At 43.2% G+C, this 20723-nt stretch overlaps 1 protein-coding gene across 2 annotated transcripts in view; it reads right to left on the reverse strand.

Annotated features, from left to right (window-relative positions):
• Positions 1-3208: 3208 nt before the first annotated feature.
• The window catches only part of DUSP16 (dual specificity phosphatase 16), a 92193-nt gene continuing 74678 nt past the window's right edge, over positions 3209-20723 (reverse strand). For both annotated transcript variants that reach the window (XM_007967699.3, XM_073020495.1), the window contains exons 5-7: positions 16708-16867; positions 9180-9303; positions 3209-6987 (exon numbers count right to left, since the gene is read on the reverse strand). In XM_007967699.3, the coding sequence (XP_007965890.3) occupies positions 5814-6987; positions 9180-9303; positions 16708-16867 (1458 nt within the window). In that variant the 3' untranslated portion in view covers positions 3209-5813. The remainder of the gene's footprint in view (positions 6988-9179; positions 9304-16707; positions 16868-20723) is intronic.

The raw sequence follows: 20723 nt of genomic DNA on the forward strand, positions 1-20723 counted from the left end.
TAAATTTATAATAAATGGGCCAGGCGCAGTGGCTCACGCCTGTAATCCCAGCACTTTGGGAGGCCGAGGTGGGCGGATCACAAGGTCAGGAGATTGTAGACCATCCTGGCTAACATGATGAAACCCCATCTCTACTAAAAATACAAAAAAGCCAGGCGTGGTGGCATGCGCCTGTGGTCCCAGCTACTCGGGAGGCTGAGGCAGGAGACTCGCTTGAACCCGGGAGGCAGAGGTTGCAGTGAACCAAGATCGTGCCACTGCACTCCAGCCTGGGTGACAGAGAAGCCATCTCAAAAAAAAAAAAAAAAAAAAAAAAAAAATATATATATATATATATAAAATGAATTGTGGAGTTAAGAGCAAGTGATAGTCTACAGATGTCATGTCTTTGTTTCCCTGGGGAAACAAAGCTGGAACTATAGGCGCATACCTCCACACCCACCTAAATTTTTTTTTTGAGACAGAGTCTCGCTCTGTGGCCCAGGCTGGAGTGCAGTGGCGCGATCTCGGCTCACTGCAAGCTCCGCCTCCCGGGTTCCCGCCATTCTCCTGCCTCAGCCTCCCGAGTAGCTGGGACTACAGGCGCCCGCCACCACGCTGACTAATGTTTTGTATTTTTAGTAGAGACAGGGTTTCACCATGTTGGCCAGGATAGTCTCGATCTCTTGACCTCGTGATCCTCCTGCCTCGGCCTCCCAAAGTGCTGGAATTACAGGCGCAAGCCACGCGCCCGGCCGGCGTCATGTGTATTTATAGCCGTCCCCATCACTCATATCACTGCCTGAGCTCCGCCTCCTGTCAGAACAGCCCCGGCATTAGACTCCCCTAAGAGCGCGAACCTATTGTGAACTGCGTATGTGAGGGATCTGGGTTTTGCACTCCTTATGAGAATCTAATGCCTGATGACCTCAGATGGAACAGTTTCACCCAGAAACCACCCCCTACTTCCCTGTCGAAAAATTGTCTTCTATGAAATGGGTCCCTGGTGCCAAAAATGTTAGGGACTGCTGTCATCAATAACATTGAATTTCTTGTGGTTTTTTGGACACACCAGGCATGTGTCATCCATTCAGATGCTATGGCTGCAGAGGGAAAGGGTAGCCAGATAATTATCCACATGCTTCAAACCAGAAAGTGTAAAAAGTTGGCAACTAGATGTAGCTGCTTGCCAGGGTGAACAGCGTTATGCTGGTGCGTGTGTGTCCATGCCTCCGGAATTTTTCCAGGGTTATCAATGTCAGTGTAAGATCTGATGGAATTTACTGATGACCCCATTTTCTTCACCAATCAAGGCTCATTCCTTGAGGTGAGTTATGCTAAAAGCTTTTCTGCACCAAGTACTTTCAATCTGGTCTTTGAAGTTGTCATAATTCCGACCAAAGAGAACCCAGACCATTACTGAGTGCTCTTCAGGTGACCCTGTTTGCCTGTCACATTGCTTCTACAAGGTCACATCCTGCATTTCCTGTGGAACAGCATTTTCAAACTGATTCTAGTGTTTGAGCTGGAACCAAAAGAATGAAACTGTTTTTACATAAACGCATACTGCTGTCTCTGCAAATAAAGTGCAACAATATGACTGACTTGTAAATATCTCCCAGGACAATGCTGTGATTTTCCAGTTGATTCTGCAGCTTTAAAGATATAACCAAGTATCATTAGGCTGTTCAAGGATGAGTGGGTCCCATAGAAGCTAGAAATAGTTTACTTCCTGCTTCCATTTATAGATGCAGAAGACTAATACAGAAAAAAAAAAGTAGACAAATTTTGTTTACTAGATCTAAAACATTCCTGCTTCTCAGAACAACAAAACCAGAGGAATATTTAAGACAAAGTAACAGTGAATGTTTTGAAGCTAAAAAGTTTCCATCAACTAGTCCCATATACACCCTCTACCCTTCACGTAATCTCTTTGGACACTCAGCTCCAATTTTGCCGTATTTTCTTCACATCTCAATCTACACCTTCCTAATTTCCCCTCTGTTTTTTATTTAAAATGGGAGTTTCGCTCTTATTGCCCAGGCTGGAGTGCAATGGCGAAATCTCGGCTTACTATAACCTCTGCCTCCTGGGTTCGAGCAGTTCTCGTGCCTCAGCCTCCCAAGTAGCTGGGATTACAGGCACCCACCACAACATCCGGCTAATTTTTGTATTTTTAGCAGAGACGGGATTTCACCAGGTAGGCCAGGTTGGTCTTAAACTCCTGACCTCAGGTAATCCACCTGCCTAGGCCTCCCAAAGTGCTGGGATTATAGGCGTGAGCCACCGTGCCCGGCTTCCCCTCTTAGTTTAATTCCTGGTCTAATTGTAGTTGTCACATCCAAACCAGTCCTCCAACAATAACCTGCTGAGGCTAGTCGCGAAGGGGCTCCAAGCTCTGTCAGTAACTGGCCTGAACTTCAGGCTCTCCCAAGATCTGCATCTTCTCATTGGAAGCCTCTCCCTGAAACAACTGTTCCTCCTGCTACCCTCCGTCTCTGGAGGCGGATTGATTCTAGTTGCCTTTATTCCTGTATCTCACGTCCACCTCTTTTCTGCGGGGTCCCGGCCAAGGCAGCTCTTCCAGTCTAGCTCACCCAGCCCAATCCTTCTTATAAATTTTCTTAAATGTAACTTCAAGTCAACCAACCTCAAGGTCACCTGTGAGTCTTTCTATAGTCATTATTCCATCTGCTTGCACTGAAGCTTTATTCCTTCAACGCCTATTTTTTATGAAACTGATGAGACTAAGCTTCTAGTCTCATAAGTCATCAAATCTAGTGTCATGAGCAGAGAGGTCACTGAGAGGTATGTGACAAGCACAGAGGACAGCTCTTCAACAATTGCCTTTCCTGTTTTTCCTGTAGGAATCATAATATCGTTTACATGTTATATCGAAACGGACCATGAGTGTGTAGCTGGCCTTTTTCTTCCTACCATGTACTTGTGTGTTCTGGAATCAGTCAGCTAGAAAACATTTACCAAGTGCCTTAGGCTTCCACGCCATAGTGTGCATTTCATGTACACAGTAAAGCATGAAGGCTGGCACTGAACTGAGCTAATGATCCGGTGTTCCGTGTGAATGACAGAACACAGGATAAACCTGATGACACCACCACTTTATTTTGAGCTAAATCCTCATTTACGTGAGAAGAACAGGACAGGTTTCACCACTGTCTCCTTTGGCAACTTGGGTGGTGGTGTTCCCACCGAGTTATGGCTGCAAAGATAGGTCTTTTCTCATCTTTATGTATAAACAGGTACCAGTTTTGATTTTATTTAATCATTTCATACATTAACATATATAGCACATCAAAATGAGAAATGCACAATTTAACCGTTCAACAGCTGGCCTTCAAAAGAACACTATATTCATATTAAACATTTACAGTCTTTCCATCTAACTTTACACGTCCTAAATCATTTTCCAGCATTTCTCACATAGAAGTCTAGTTTTGCTCTTTAAAATCGCCATCTGTATCACCCCTAGTAGACGCCAGGGTTTCCCCGATTACATGCCGAAGAGAGCCAGCCACCACCCCACCTAAAGACACCCAAGCAGCTCCAGAGCCTGCCTCCGAGGCCACCCCTTTGCCTCGCAGTCTCGCTTCCAAGAACTGATTATCTGACACTAGTGAACCAGCACTAAAGGCTGTAGGGTGTGACTACATCACAGTTCCAGAAGGAAGGGGACCATGGCCAAGAGAAGCCCTAAATGACAGAAGCTCATTAAAACCAAGTCCCCCAAACCTCCTGAAACATCCTTAGCAAGGAGCTCCTGCTTTCCTTCAACATGCTTTGGATATGACCGCATTCTGGAAGTGGTGAACTGTTACACGTCTGGTGTGTGTGTACATAACATCAAAAATTACTGTGTGAAATGAGAATGTCTGATTACAGATTTCAATGTATATAACTCAAATCATTGACCAGCACTTTCCCAGTATCATAACAACGCGGCTGACCCTCTTCTGCCTTCACTCTACACCCCATCATAGTACATTATTTGTGCACAGCTAGTGATGTCTGTGCGGCTCATCATCCCATGACCAAGTCGGTCTGTGTTGAGTCACATCGTTCTCTGCTGGTTTTAGAAGTCACCATAGGAAACATGAAGTCACATCCTGGTCAAAAAACTGTCCATTTCTCAAACAGAGAAAAACCTGAGATACGAGGCAGCAACTAGCGACACTTACAGGAAGGGAAAGAACAATGACAACACCCACCCAGCCCCACCCCCACCCCCAAAAAGCTGCTGTCGTGAATTAAGGCTTCAAAAGAGGACCCACATTGTAGCTGATAAAACTCAAGCCAGGAGGCTGTTTGAAGGCAGAGCTGCACTATCACTTGTGTACTTGTTCCAATGACCTCCTATGTTCAGCTGCCAGGACCGATTCCATACCGTGATTGTAAGTCGAGGACTTGCTCTCGCTCCATTTTGATGTGCCCTTTCCACTGAAGACGCGCCGGCCAGCGTTTCCAGAAACAGCTTGGCCATGGCTTTGCACTCTACTCACAATGACTGATCCAAACTCAGTGGTCTTCTCAGCTTTCTCAACAGTTTTATTCTGAATATTCCTTCCTCACTAAAGTCTCTCTCAGCCCTACTAGTAAATTCGAAAGTCTGAGGCAATTACAGAAACACCAGCCCCATCGCATGCCGAGGAGATAAAAGCCGCTAAGGAAATAGGTTTCCTGCTTCTCTTCAGCAATTTATACCTTTCTTAATCTTCCCATACTTTACCTCCCTAGGTAGTTTCCTATAAAATTCTGCCATATTGTTACATTTTACCAACTGTATCCATGCAGTGAAGCAGAAAGGGCAAACACATCTACTTTGGCTGAGAACTTGAAGGTACTGCTGGTCTGCTACCACCCAAATAAATTCACATCTGGCTTGAAACCAAGTTCATCTTTATATTTAAAGGACTGACAATCCCATTCTAAATAATTCTTTGATTTACAAAGAGGGAGGTAGACTTGTTAGCCTCCCAACCTTAGCTTAAATCATGATTACCAGGTTCCTGGCAGTTCAGCTGAATCCTAGACAGTTCCCTTCTCTTCATAAAGCTGAGAAGAAGAAGAAAAATTACCTCCATCCAGGCCCACTGGAATTTTGTGCATAGACAGTTTGAATTGGTCTGAAAAGTGTGACTAGCTACCTACCTATTCACAATGCCTAGAAAACGGGCTACCGACATGGTAGTGGTCAAAGCCCCGACTTTGCTGTCTGAGGTACTGGGTTTGCTCTAAGGTAGACCTTGGCAAGGCCCCTAATGGTCCGTCCAGCAGAGTGATGCTCGTGTCCCTCGGCTGTCAGGTGAGCATGGCTTTGTGAATCAGCTTTGGATAGGATCATTTCTCTTGGATTTCCCACCAGGCTCTGTCCCTAACAGGGTCTACCTACCTGACCCCCAAGCTGGCTCAGTCTCAGTGCTAAGGTGTACTATGGAAGGGACCGGACAAAGACGAATATTTGAGATCTCTTAGTAGCACAGCGTGAAAATGGTAGGGGATTTTGTCCTCCAACACCAAATACACTTGCTTTTTTAAGAACAAGAGGATGTGTAATTCACTGAATAAAATGGTTTCCTCTGTCTAGGGGGGATTCTAGCATCTGCTCTTCCATTTTTGTTGAGAGAAATATTAGCTGATCTCTCAAATGCAGATGTTAAGAGAGTAACAACTGGGTCGATCCACCTGTTGCTTTTACACCATAGCTCCATTTTCCAAAAATATATATGTATGTACATATATATATTTCAGATTTACAGGGAATTTTTTTGTGAACAAGAAAAAAAAATTGTCTATAGAAGTCACAAGTGTTTTTCTTCTCAGGAGACCTCAATGATTTCCATGCTGCCCGAAAAGCTAGACTGACTGCCCACTTTCCCCAGCTCTTCCCGTGACCTGTTCTCTGACATGATGCTCTCTCCAAATTCCATTTGGCAGCTTCTGCGTTTAAACTGCTTTTCAAAGGGGCTCTCTTCATGCCAGCTCCGCCGTGAGTCAGCTCTGTCACTTGGCTTCTGCCGCCTGCGCACAGAATAGCCTTGGTCCCCGCAAGTGGGCAGCTGGCTGCAGCTGTAGGCAGAGTAACTGGCACTGCCTCCGTAGATGGCTGAGGCAGAGTAGAAGTGTGAGGACTCTGTGGCAAAATACCAGCTGCTGGTCAGGGAAGGGGTAGAGGTCTGGGGGGCCAAGATATCCGAGTGCCAGCCCTTAAGGCCCAGGCCAGCAGACTTCGTGAGGTGCTGCTGGCTGGTGGACAGGCCGAAAAGGAAGCTGGTGTGGTAATTGTCCTCCACACTCCCACTTCGATGCAATGGAGATAAAAGGGACCTCTGGGTGGTGCCACCGCTGCTGGTTCTGACCGAGTGCAGTCGCTTGCTCTGGCTGTCTGAAGGCCTGGTGGTCTGCGGCTTCTTGGGGATGCTGGCTTCCTCCTTATCAGGACTGGTTTCGGGCGTCTGCTCCGACAGTTCCTGCACAGGGGAGAACTGGCATAGTTTGTTGGTCCCGTCCAGAGTAGTGGAAGGTTTGTAGTATTCCAAAGCATCTTCTGATGAGGAGAAGCCATGTAAGGACGCTGCCATGCTGGCGGAATATGAAACTGATTTGATGTCCAGAGAGAAGGAACGCTTGAGCTTATTGCTGTCTTCCAGCCTGTCTGCGGGCAGGTGCAGCCCACTGAGCGCCTGTACCAGCGGGCTGTCCTCTAACAGCGACGGCTGCACACTGGGCACGCTGGCGGGATGCACGGGCCTTTGCCCTGCTGCCTCTGAGGTAGCAGAGTCGGCACGGGGTGGACTGAGGGGCATCTCGCTTTTCTGTCCACCCTCTGAGACAGCAGGGACAGGTTCATTTGGCTTCTCCAGGTGCAGCAGCTTGAGTTTGCTCTTTGGCCCTGATGCTCCAGTCTGGTTCTTAATCTTCTTCTCATAGTCCAGGAGTTGGCCCAGAAAATTGAAGTTTGGAGATATAGTAGGTCTTTTTTCTTTCACAAATCTACAGAGACAGGAAAAAACAAAAACCCGAATTTCACAATTACACTTTATCTGATGAATATTAAGTGAATAAATGAGATAGGGAATTATCAGGCAGACCTCAAAAACTTTGAAAGGTGATTGGTTTAAAAGTTCAGGGAGACGCCTCAAGGTGGAGAATACAAAGGCCCTAGGCACTGGGAAGGCTCTGCACACAGCCCTGGAGTACGCCGGAAAGAGGCAGCCGGGCCCCAAAGGCTCTAGTTTTTGCCTCATTTTCAAGGGCCTGGGGCTCCCAGTGCAGCTGATAAGAGATGATATGGGGTTTTGGTGGTGGTGGTCTTTAAGAGACAGGGTCTTGTTCTGTCACCCAGACTGGAGTGCAGTGGCATGATCATAGCTCACTGCAGCCTCGAATTCCCGGGCACATGCAGTCCTCCCGCCTCAGCCTCCTGAGTGGCTGGAATTACAGGACTACACGCTTGGCTAATTTTAATTTTTAAAGTTTCTTTTGTAGAGAAAGAGTCTCACTGTGTTGCCCAGGCTGGTCTTGAACTCCTGGGCTCAAGTGATTCTCCCACCTTGGCCTCCCAAAGTGCTGGGACTATAGGTGTGAGCCACCGTGCCTGGCCAAGAGATGATTATTCACCACCAAGGACAGCCCTGACATACACACCAGTGCTACCAACAAAAGTACAGTGTAACAGCCACTCTCCTTCAATTTCCAATGTCATCCCCTCTCAAAGTCACCAGTCACTTCTCAAGACAGTTCACATTTTAAATTTAATGACAAAAAGAAAATAGTATCAGATGATCAAAGTATCAAAGCAACACTTCTTTTTATAGTCAACAAGACAGAATAACCACGACAAAGTGGTCTCTGTGTGCTAAGCACTATGCTTATGCACTGAATCATCATTTAATCCCCAGAACTACCCTATCATCAGGTGGGTGTCATTATCCCCATCAAATAGCTAGCTACACAGAGTCCTTAAGTGACTTGCCCAAAATCACACAGTTACTAAATGATGGTGCTGGATTCAAAACCAGGCTGGTCAAATATCTGGGTCCACTTTTGTAACCACCATGTTAAAAAAGATTCATCAAAGGATGAAAACTAATACTAGATGGCTTTCATGTTTCATGGAGGAAATAAAGACTCAGAGATAACAGACAAATTCTTCAGCAGCCCCTGCGCCTCATGGATACTTTTCAGGTGATGCAGGAGAAGAACTACACTGAAAATCTGCATTTGAATAAGGAACAAGAAAAACAAAAAATAAACATGGAAATCAAGTAACCTAAAGCAAATTCACAAAAATAGAAATAACTGGCTCAAGAATAACTAGTGTAAATGTAGGGTCCTCATAATGAGACTTCATAGCGTGATATAAGGGTGCCTTTTCTTCTGATTTCTAAATGGAGCAGAAGGACTTCAGGGAGGCCTGAACGGGGGCATGAGAGCTCATGCGGATGACCAGAGGACCCATCTCCTCCAGGCTCCTGACTTACGTGGGATGGTGTTTGGGCAGCTCATTTCTGTTTTCCAAACTTTCCAATTTGAGGAAAAACAAATGCAACTGTTAAATCAGGCCTTCTGCATAAGTCTCTCTATTTTTGATTCCTGATCAGATAACAATGAACCATCTCTACCCAACGAGACATGCAGGGGAATCAGATTCATCAGAGACTGGAGGCAACCCAGTCAAAATCACACACACACACAACCGGGCCGACTCTAGAATGTGGGGCATTTTACTGAAGAATGGAGTCTGACAGTTATCTGTTCATATGTGCATGCATTAGGCTTTTTCTTCCCAGCAATCCAAAGTGCGAAGCAGAACAGAGACTCTGCAGTGAGCATTCCATTACAGCTTCCCCTCATAGGCACATTTACACCAAGAATACTTTTGCATTTAGGGAAAGCCATAAACCCATGTAACAGGATAGAGATCTCTGCCTGCATCTGTTGTTCCTTAAACATAAAAAGTGGCTGAGGATGAATCTGACACATGTGAGGGCAGAATTAATGCTAAATAGTAAAACAGCATTCTTTTCCAATCTTCGCAAGATCATTAAAAAATCCACGGTAACCTGTAAAAAGTGTGACTAAAATAATCATGACCTGCTTTATTTTGGCTACCCATCCTCATAATTCTTTATGTTTCAGGTCCAATGAAAAGCCAGTCACAGAAGACACTTTCCTGCCCTCACCTGTAAGCTTCATCTAAAGACATGTCCATCCTCTTCATGATGTAGGCAATAGCGATGGTGGCAGAGCGGGAGATCCCAGCTAAACAGTGCACTAGGACACATCCATTGGAGGCTTTTGCTTTCTCTGTATGAGTCAAATGCAAGAAAGGTCACTACTAACCATTTTGTTCAGCAGTGAAATCTTGTTTCCATTTACTTACTCAGTGTCTTCCACCTGAAAATCTCTACGCAAATCTCCTCTGTGTACATCATATTTATCCTTGCAAAATTCTTTTCAGGAGATAGGGGAAGGTAATTCCCTCACCACTGACCCCAGCAGGACAACTGGGGTCCAAAACTGTTTGTTAATAAGCAATTTGTTAATAAGCTATTACTAACTTGGGTTTCCTAGCTTATGTTAGTAATTTCCCCTAAGATATGGGTAATGTTTAATTTATTCCTGTTATGTGACACTTCAAATTTTTCCCTGATTACATAAGAGATATAATTACATTTATTAATATTATTACTACTATTTTGAGATAGTCTTGCTCTGTCGCCCAGGCTGGAGTGCAGTGGTGTGATGTCGGATCGCTGCAATCTCCGCCTCCCGGATTCAAGTGATTCTCCTGCCTTAGCCTCCAGAGTAGCTGGGATTACAGGTGTGCACCACCATGCCTGGCTAATTTTTGTATTTTTAGTGGAGTCGGGGTTTCACCATGTTGGGCAGGCTGGTCTCTAACTCCTGGCCTCAAGTGATCCATCCACCTCAGCCTCCCAAAGTGCTGGGATTACAGGCGTGAGCCAATGCCCCTGGCCTCCTTATTTTTCTTCAGGCAGCTTTTCTGTATGTCATAAAATGGCTCAACTTTATTAAATTTTAGAAGAAAACCTTGTATATGCTATGAATCAGGTTTAGCCATTCACTTTAATGAGATCCAAGAGAACTTTTATCCCTTCCTTGATACCCAGGAGGTATTGTCTTTATTGCATTACCTCAACTCCCCACACCACAGTGGAAGGACTCATGGACACTTTGTTAGAACCAAAGAACCAGGGAAATCCAGGCAGTGCTGCCATCTCTCACTGCTGAGGGGCTTAACAGTATGTCCATGGGGCAGGGGATGAGGTTATTCCACACAGCCTGGAAGCTACTAACATTTTGGCCAGTTCCATGACTACCTTAATTCTAAATAATTACATGTGTGCTCAGTCATGAAGCTGAATTCTCCCTTTTCATTCTTGGTAGATACTAGCAAACGTCTACTGAACCTTCTGTTAAAATTCTTACGATTCACAGATATGCAATGAATCTTGCTTTGGCAGCTAAATAATACAAGGTTATTCAATCTCACTGCCTATGTTATAAATATACATAACTTATAAATATAAACTTATAAGTTTCTAGTGCAATGATTATTATATATAACAATTATTCATCATCTATAAAGCAACATAGAGGTTTTGGGTAGTATATGAATAATCAAGCAGCAAGCAGCTTCCTTCTAGATAGGGAAACCAAACACAATAAAACAATAACAAATGAATACCAAGCAACACTCAAACAAAGAATTGTATGCTATACAAATAAGAACACAGAAACTCATGTACACAGTCTCATGCCTTCCTGTGCCTCCAGCGTCCCCTTCCTTCTCAGCTATCACTTACCCCACGTTACTCTCAGTGTTTCCTTCCCCTTCTGCCCCGCTGCTAAAAAGCTCAAAGCTAAGGTTTCTACTCAATTTCAATAGGAAGTAGCAATTCAGATTTTTTGTCAGTTACTGTACATTTCCTAGCCCCTTATTACTTGATTATTGCTCCTTTATCTCATTTTAATGAGTATGTGTGAGAATATGTGTATCTTTTGGTTCTAACCTATTATTGAAAACTGCTTCAAATCCTTACTGGAAGTAGTCTGGGTTTTTGTTTTTTAACGTTGACAATACTCTCTCATTAATTTTAATAATTATCTCGGCCGGGCGTGGTGGCTCACGCCTCTAATCCCAGCACTTTGGGAGGTTGAGGTCGGTGGATCACCTAAGGTCAGGAGTTCAAGACCAGCCTGACCAATATGGTGAAATCGCATCTCTATTAAAAATACAAAAATTAGCTGGGCATGGTGGTGGGCACCTGTAGTCCCAGCTACTCAGGAGGCTGAGACAGGAGAATTGCTTGAATCCAGGAGGTGGAGGTTGCAGTGAGCCAAGATTGCGCCACTGCACTCTAGCCTGGGCGACAGAGCGAGACTCCGTCTCAAAAAAATAAATGAATAAATAAATAAATAAAATTAAATAAAATACTCTCAAAAACTAGATTTTAAGGACCCAGAAGGATCTTGCTTGCTTCTAACAATCCCCCAAAAGATTTAACACTAGGCACATAGTAGGTATCTAGCTGATACTGGCTGATACATATTTTTAAAGCGATTTTAATAAAAAATAAGGCGGCTGGAAGGAAATAAAACAATGACAGTAACATGTGTTACGACGTTGAGGTTATAGGTTTCCTTTTCTGTTTTTCAAATTTTCTGCAATGTGCTTACAACTGTTTTTATAACCACAACTCTTTTGATGACGTCTTTTAAAAATGAAAAAAACAAGTGATTATACTGGAGTTGAGGTTCATCAGCACGCATCTTGGGAGACATAAGCCCGAAACTGTGTCTTCAAGCAAAGGAATTAATACACACAGACCTGGCAGAGAGGAGAAGGGAAATGTGTGCAAGAAAGCCCTGTGGTGGGACTGAGCAGAGTGCTCAGAAAACATCCTGCCTTGGAGAAGTAACCAGAGAGAAGGTTTCAAAGGCGGGAAGCAGGTGTTGGAGGGTGTTGGGAATGTTAGGCTAAGGGCTACATTTCTTTTCTGAGACAGGGTCTCACTCTGTTCACCCAGGCTGGAGTGCCATGGTGCAAACATAGCTCACTGTAACTATGAACTCCTAGGCTCAAGCGATCCTCCTGCCTCAGCCTCCCAGCTAGGACTGCAGGTGCACACCACCATGCCTGGCTAATTAAAAAAATTTTTTTATAGAGACAGGATCTTGCTATGTTGACTAGGCTGGTGTCAAACTCCTGGCCTCAAGCAATCCTCCCACCTCCACTTCCCAAAGTGCTGTGATTACACACGCTGCACACGGCCAAGGCTACCTTTTTAATGTACAAAACTAAGGAGCCTCTTCAGGTTTCTGAATAAAGAACAAGAAGGCAATGATGATGAAAACTGGAAACGGGCAGGTGGCCATTAGTGAAATTAAGGCTAAAATCTAGGTTAACAAAGGGGAGAGAGAACTGCACATGAAAAGGGCAAAGATGTAATGAGGATGGGAAGTTACAAAGCCTAAAAAGAAGGAAGTCATAACTAAGAGGGGTTACAGAGTCCAGCTCAAAGGACAGAAAAAAGGAGAAACTTCAGGTAACAATTTTTAAAATATTTATTAACAGCCAATTATGAGTCCGGTACTTTACAAGGTGTTCAATGCACATAACGTTGTCTATTTTACTTACTTTTATTTTCTCTTTTTGGTTTACCTTTTTTCTTCTTTTTTTCATTTTACATTATCTATTTTAATCCTCGCAGTATTCCTATAAGGTGGGTATATTATCTTCAGTTTCCAGATCAAGAAACTGAAATGCACAGAAGTTTGAAGTAACTTACTCAAACCACTTCACTTAATAACCAGGGTAGGAAGGACTCAAATACAGACAGTTTGCCTCCAAAATACATGGTCCTAATCACCTCTCTATGTTGTGTCCATGCAGTCACGAGTTAGGCATGGGAGAGCTGGAGCAAGAGCCCAGGAGATAGTGAAGAGGAAGCAAGAGGCTGTATACACAGCTGGGTTTGGGGGCACCTCAGGAGTATCCCATAATACAAATGGGCAAACTCTGTTACTAGCACATTAACTAAAAAGAAAGACAAAACTCCACATAAACCTGAGTCCTTCCAACAAACCCGGAGACTTACCAGAATCTAATCTAAATAACAAAAAGAAAAAAAAAAATCCCTATGAGCCTGTAAGTCATTAAGGGGGTACATCATACTAACCATGGCTTAAAACGCCATGGAGGAGAAGACTAGCAATTATAGTGAATACGGGCTGAATTCAAAAAGTGGCCTGGAGATTTTGCCTTGAATTACTTGGGTGGGATAAGGATGATGGCTCTAATAGGACCAAGCAAATGAAATACTGGTAAGTATTTGCAGATATTACAAATACATTATAGTATGTGTTTTGTGTGCATGTGTTTAACCAAGTTACAGAGCAGTTAAAGTTCTTTTGTATGAATGAAAGTGACATGATGACCCCAGTATCTCTCATTAAAGGAGAAAATAAGTTGGGAGCAAACTTATTCATATTCTCTCTTCTCTTCTCTTTTCTACTAAACTTTAAACTTTTTCTCCTAAAGCCTACATATTGTCATGACTTAAGAAAACCGTGTTCTTTTCTAGATAGATTTTGAAATCTGATTTTTAGCTGAAATTAGAGCCAGTGTCTCTGGATCAATGTGACATGCAATGGGAACGTTAACCATAACTGGTTTTGTTTTTTTTTTTTTTGAGACGAAGTCTCACTCTGTTGCCAAGGGTGGAGTACAATGGCGTGGTCTCAGCTCACTGCAACCTCCGCCTCCCAGGTTCAAGAGATTCTCCTGCCTCAGTCTCCCAAGTAGCTAGGATTACAGGTGCCTGCCACCACACCCAGCTAATTTTTATATGTTTAGTAGAGACATGTTGGCCACACTGTCGCAAACTCCAGCAACCTCAGGTGATCCCCCCATCTTGGCCTCCCAAAGTGCTGGGATTACAGGCGTAAGCCACCACTCCTGGCCAATTGTTATTTTTCTTTTTTTTTTTTTTTTTTTTTGAGGCGGAGTGTAGCTCTGTTGCCCAGGCTGGAGTGCAGTGGCCGGATCTCAGCTCACTGCAAGCTCCGCCTCCCGGGTTTACGCCATTCTCCGGCCTCAGCCTCCCGAGTAGCTGGGACTACAGGCGCCCGCCACCTCGCCCGGCTAGTTTTTTGTACTTTTTTTTTTAGTAGAGACGGGGTTTCACCGTGTTAACCAGGATGGTCTCGATCTCTTGACCTCGTGATCCGCCCGTCTCGGCCTCCCAAAGTGCTGGGATTACAGGCTTGAGCCACCGTGCCCGGCCCAATTGTTATTTTTCAAAGAGGCAAAAACAATGATTTGCTGAATGTTGTTTAGAAGTACAATGGGAGGGTGTGTGTTAACTTGTGGGGGTGGGTTTGTGATTTTTTTTTTTTTTTTTTGAGATAAGAGTCTCATTCTGTTGCCCAGGTTGGAGTGCAGTGGCACGATCTTGGCTCACTGCAACCTCTGCCTCCTGGATTCAAGCAATTCTTCTGCCTCGGCTTCCCAAGTAGCTGGGACTACAGGCATGTGCCACTATGGCCAGCTAATTTTTGTATACCGGGTTTCACTATATGTTAGCCAGGCTGGTCTTGAACTCCTGACCTCAGGTGATCCGCCTGCCTTGGCCTCCCAAAGTGCTGGGATTACAGGCGTGAGCCACCTGGCCATTTGTTTGTGATTATTTTAATGTGAACTAAGTCATTTATCTTCATGTTTCATAGAATGAATCCTAACTGAAGATGAAACCCTCAGCAACCTGGAAATCTTGAAAAAAGACAAGTGTTTTGGAATTACTCAAAGTTCCAAAAGCATTAAACAGAATATTCCCCTCACAGGTGAAAATTATAGTATGGGGCTTATTTTCAATTTTTGTTTTCGAGACAGCAGGGTCTGGCTGTACTGCCCAGGCTGGAGTTCAGTGGCACAATCTTGGCTCACTGTAACCTCCACCTCCCGGTTCAAGCAATCCTCCCACCTCAGCCTCCCGAATAGCTGGGACCACAGGTGCACTGGTAGAGAAAGGGTTTTGCTATGTTGCCCAGGCTGGTCTTGAACTCCTGGGTTCAAGTGATTGCTTGCCTTGGCCTCCTAAAGTGCTGGGATTACAGGCATAAGCCACTGTGCCTGGCCAATTCCACTTTATTTTTATTTTTTTTATTTTTTGAGATGGAATCTTGCTCTGTCACCTAGGCTGGAGTGCAGTGGCGTGATCTCAGCTCACTGCAAGTTCCGCCTCCCGGGTTCGCGCCATTCTCCTGCCTCAGCCTCCTGAGTAGCTGGGACTACAGGCGCCCGCCACCACACCGTGCTACTTTTTTGTATTTCTAGTAGAGACGGGGTTTCACCGTGTTAGCCAGGATGGTCTCCATCTCCTGACCTCGTGATCCACCCGCCTCGGCCTCCCAAAGTGCTGGGATTACAGGCATGAGCCACCACCGTGCCTGGCCAATTCCACTTTTTTAAAGGAACTGGTTCTTTTATTTTTAATTATGGTAACCAATTCAGAGTATTTAATTATGGATTAGAGTGCTGAAACTTATGTAACTGGGGAGGAAAAAATTTCTTACATAGGGCCAGGTGTGGTGGCTCACGCCTGTAATCCCAGCACTTTGGGAGGCTGAGGTGGGAGGATCACAAGGTCAAGAGATCAAGACCATCCTGGCTAACACGGTGAAACTCTGTCTCTACTAAAAATACAAAAAATTAGCCGGGCATGGTGGCGGGCGCCTGTAGTCCCAGCTATTTGGGAGGCTGAGGCAGGAGAATGGTGTGAACCCAGGAGGCGGAGCTTGCAGTGAGCCGAGATCGCACCACTGCACTCCAGCCTGGGCAACAGTGTGAGACGCCGTCTCAAAAAAAAAAAAACACAAATTCTTACATGGAACATCAAGAGTCGCACATGTGGTATGTTACTGAGGAGCTAGCAGTGTTTCTCCTCTGTTCAGCCACTGTCCAAATACACGTCACCAAGTTACCACCCAACAGATCTGATCCTGTGGCACCAAAATGCCTCAACAGTACCCAGGGGCCAGAGAAGCTCCAGAATTGAACAGGCCCAGGAAGCAGAACAAAGTATGGCACAGATGAGATACTGTCAAGACCACTGCCAGGGAAGTGACCAAATGAGAGAGAGAGAGAGAGAGAGAGTGAGAGAGAGAATGTGTGTGTATCAACATTCTATTAGATCAAATACTACCTGAAATTACTGGCATGTGGACCCCGGCTTAGACACACTGACATAAAGCCTTAAATGTAGTGGGATTTGTTTTCACAAGATTTGACTTTTCTCTGTGGAAAACATAGCAACAAGGCAACAGGGAATATTAACAAAGTTTCCCGAAGGCTTGTATAGGATTTGAAAAAGTTGGAGGAAGAATTTAACCCTAAAAGCTTAACTGATTTTCAAACACTTGCAAATATATAATTACAGATCCTGTGAAGCTTAACCTTGGTGGTGTTAAATGTTAGCTAGAATGTCACAAGGTCAGTCCTTAGGGACAGTGTGACACACACGTCACCTTGACCACTAGATGAATAAGCTGCACGTGTTATTTTCAGACTTTTGAAATCTCTGAAATAGGCTCCTTTTCTCTAAAGAAAAAAAGGGGGGCAAAGGGGGTCCACCCACACATGAGACGATCACCCACAGGACCTGTAATATTATTTGAGCTACTTACCAATGAAATCTACTGATTTGTCCAACCACGGCAAAATTTTCTCACAAAAGCTGTCATTCACAGGCACACGCAGGAAATGAGACTCAGGGATAAAGTCAGGCTTTGGACAGGTATTGCTGGCATTTAACACATAACCAATCCCATTCTGCTGCATCAGCTCCTAAGGAGAGGAAGAGCAGTTAAAGTGACTAATAATATGGTAAACATGATCATTCCGAAAGAGTGAAGTTTAATGCGATGATAAAAATGCCCAGTTTTCTTGAAATACAATTCATTCAGATCAGTGAAGTCCAAAAACCCAGCAAAATGACATATAGAGACAAGTTTTAAGAAAAAAAAAAAAAATTAAGAACAACAAAGGCTATTTAAAATAATATGCTGGAAGCCCACACATCATTCATATAGTCAAGTCTCTTATTATCTTCATTACTAGAGAGAGAAGTGGAACAAAGAATACAAAAGAAAACAACAGTTTATACGATTTTAGAATATATGGACACACAACATTTTCTTCCCACACAGAACACGCTGGTTCTCTAAGATACAGTTCTAGTCATTCTTCTCACTCTAAATACTCTCTTTGAAGGCTGCACTTATTTCTATAGCCTTAATTACCAGTTCTACATGCTGATGGCGTGTGTGTGTGTGTGTGTGTGTGTGTGTATATCTCCTCTTAAATTTCCAACCCATATCTCCAACTACCTACTGGCTATCAGGATGTTCCACAGGCCCTTCACATTTAAAATGTCAGAAACTAAACATACTCTCTTTCTTCCTGTTCTGCCCCCAACTCCTGCCTCGTCTCTGTAATCCCCAAATTTGTTGAGGGTAATAACATCGACCTAGCCAGCTAAGCTCGAAAATAAAATGGGGCTCCTTTCTCTTCCCCATGACCCTCATCCAAACAGCTGCCAAATCCTTTTGGAATCACCTCTTCCATTGATCCTCTCCTCTCTATACCCATTCACTGCTCAGTAGCCAAGATAACCAAAAAAGTCACCAGGAGCTCCTGAAGTTTGCAGTGGTTTTCTCTCCAAACCATGTTCTGAACAACTAGAGGAATCTCTGTTATGATGAACTCCAGGCTGGGTGCTTTATCCACATTCTTTTCATTTCCTTGAGTCTCATTCCCTGCTCCTGTCCCATACAGCACCCCCAGCATCAAATGTACACCCATCCTCTGTGCTGCTGTTCACACCATTCCCGGCTTAGAAAGCCCTGTCCTCCTTCCGGAAGACACTCTTCCCACTCTTCCTACTTTGTTTAACCTCATCTATGAACTCTTTCCCACTGATGCATAATTAACCATTCAGTTCTCTGTCCTTCCAAAGTACTTTGTTCACACCATTAATTAAGCACCTAGCATAGTGTGTTAACATTAACAGATAATTCTCATCTCCCCTGTTATGTAAGGAAGTAATGAGTGAGATCTTGGACCGAGTCTTGTTGTTGCACCTTCAGCCCAGGTATAGAGTTGCACTCAAAACGAATCTGTTCAACTGACATCCATCCACCATTTAGCAGGCAAGCCCACACAAACCTGTTTCATTTAGTCATCCCCCTCCTGCCTCTCAGGAGATGTTCCAAGCCTGGAATAATTATCTTAGTCTAAGCCATCTTGGTCATTTCTTCCTTCTCTTGGAATATTACCTTTTCTACAAATCTTTTCCAACTACCTGAAAGAAAATTGGCAATTTTCTTCCTATATTATCCTTCTGAAACATGCCAGTTCCCTAATCTCTTCATTTACTACATTTGGCACAATAAATATACTTTATTTTACATAAAAGGTGAACAATGGCCGGTGCAGTGGCTCATGCCTGTAATCCCAGCACTTTGGGAGGCCGAGGCAGGTGGATCATCTGAGGTCTGGAGTTCAAGACCAGCCTGACCATCATGGAGAAACCCCATCTCTACAAAAACTACAAAATTATCCAGGCGTGGTGGCACATGCCTGTAGAAGCATCGCTTGAACTCAGGAGGCGGAGGTTGTGGTGAGCTGAGATTGCGCCATTGCACTCCTGCCTGGGCAATAAGAGCAAAACTCCGTCTCAAACAAACAAACAAAAACGTGGACAGCATAAATCCAGATTGTGTATGCAACCATCTCTTATCTCTACGATGACAACGTCAATAAACAGCTTTTGGAACTAGGTGGATTTCTTAGATTGGCCAACACCCTTCAGATATGCCAGAGCCCAAGTCTTCTGATGGTCTCATGCTTGTTAGGTTAACAATCAGGCTACGTAGATCTTAATGGTGTTTACTACAACCTTTAAACTTTTGTACATATGCAAAGGTTACATTTGTTTTTCTCTGTGTGAACCCAAGCTGAGTGTATCTAGTACTATCTGATCAACAACAAGGTGCAGGAACTGGTTCAGGATCACCTATGTAAGAACAGAAGTGGGTCACTGGAGTTAAATCAGTCTTTGAGGGCTTTCTCACCAATAGTCCTTTCCACCAATAGTACTACATTTTTCTCCTTTCCACCAATGTTACAGATATGTTAAATTAAAAGTAAAGGGAATTAGTAATATCCCTATCCACTCAATTCAATAATGAAGATATTACAGAAGTTTCTGAGAAATGAGGTGACTCTAATAGTGTTATATATATATTGTACACAATCAAAAGACAAGAAATTCTAAGAGAAAACAAGTTGCAAATCAGTAAGAACTGTCAAAATTGATTTTCCATAGGAAGAATACGATGTACACTTCTGACAAGTAACCTTAATAGCCTACATTTTATAGAAATTACAACTTAAGCCTATATTAAGTCAAAAAATATTGAGTACCTTTGTTAGAGACTTATTATACAATGACACATGGTACTGATTAAGAAAATTATATCTAACATTTAATGAATGCCTACGATGTGCCAGGTACTGTATTAAGCATTTAAATGGACTGTCTCATTTAATTCTCACAACCACCCTTTGATGTGAGTTCAATTATTGACCTCCTGGGGTCAAGTGATCCTCCTGCCTCAGACTCCTGAGTAGCTGAAACTCCAGGCATGTGCCATGTTCCCCACAAATTTTTTAAAATTTTTTTGTAGAGACAGAGTCTCGCTATATTGCCCAGGCTGCTCTCAAACTCATGGCCTCAAGCGATCCTCCTACCTTGGCCTCCCAAAGTGCTTGGATTATAGGCATGAGCTACTACATGCAGCTAGTAAAATATTTTAAATACAAAATGAGCTGAGAAAAAAAATAATTTCAATGGCTTTATTTATAAAATTTTTAGCTTAAAAGATCTGTTGATTAAATCTACTATCCAGATGCTACCTGAAAATTTTTTTGGAATAATAAGATGGGACTTGATAAATAAAACAAGCACAATTTTTAAAACACACAAACGAACAAAAAAAAACCCTTAAATACCAAATATAATTTGGCTACTAAATTAAATATCATAAATAAGTGCCTTCTCATCTGGATTGATAGTCAGTGGAAAAAGTCAGTTAAGGGGGAAATCATTAAAAATGATACATACATACTCAAAACATTGTTTTAACTTAAAACAAACAAATGTACATGAACACACTGATTTCTGATGCAGAACCACAGCTTTTTCTTTTCTAGTTTAGCTGACTGGAGTTCCTAAGCAAATCACACCTAAATGCATCTACCACTTACAGTTTTCATTTTTTAATGAAGAGCAAGAACTTGTAAAACACTATCAGTGCCAAAGCCTTCTAGATTATAACCGTCCCCCAAATACTTTACAGCTCCCTTATTCCCACCTAGTTTGACATATATACATACACATATATATATATATATATATGATTCATCTTGTTTTTAATGGTGAAATTGAGATGGAACTATAATTATGAAGAATGAGTCTGATTCTTTTGTGGAATAAGGAGATATATATATATGAAGCAATCTGTCCTTCCTGAATCTTTCCAAAACACCTAACTTAGGTCACAGAAAAACATCTCTCTTCCTTCACATTTCATTGGTGTATATCATATTTTAATTAACATACATAATTATAATAACAAGT

Source organism: Chlorocebus sabaeus, chromosome 11 (genome assembly GCF_047675955.1).
Source record: "Chlorocebus sabaeus isolate Y175 chromosome 11, mChlSab1.0.hap1, whole genome shotgun sequence".
In the NCBI taxonomy this organism is placed as follows: Eukaryota; Metazoa; Chordata; class Mammalia; order Primates; family Cercopithecidae; genus Chlorocebus; species Chlorocebus sabaeus.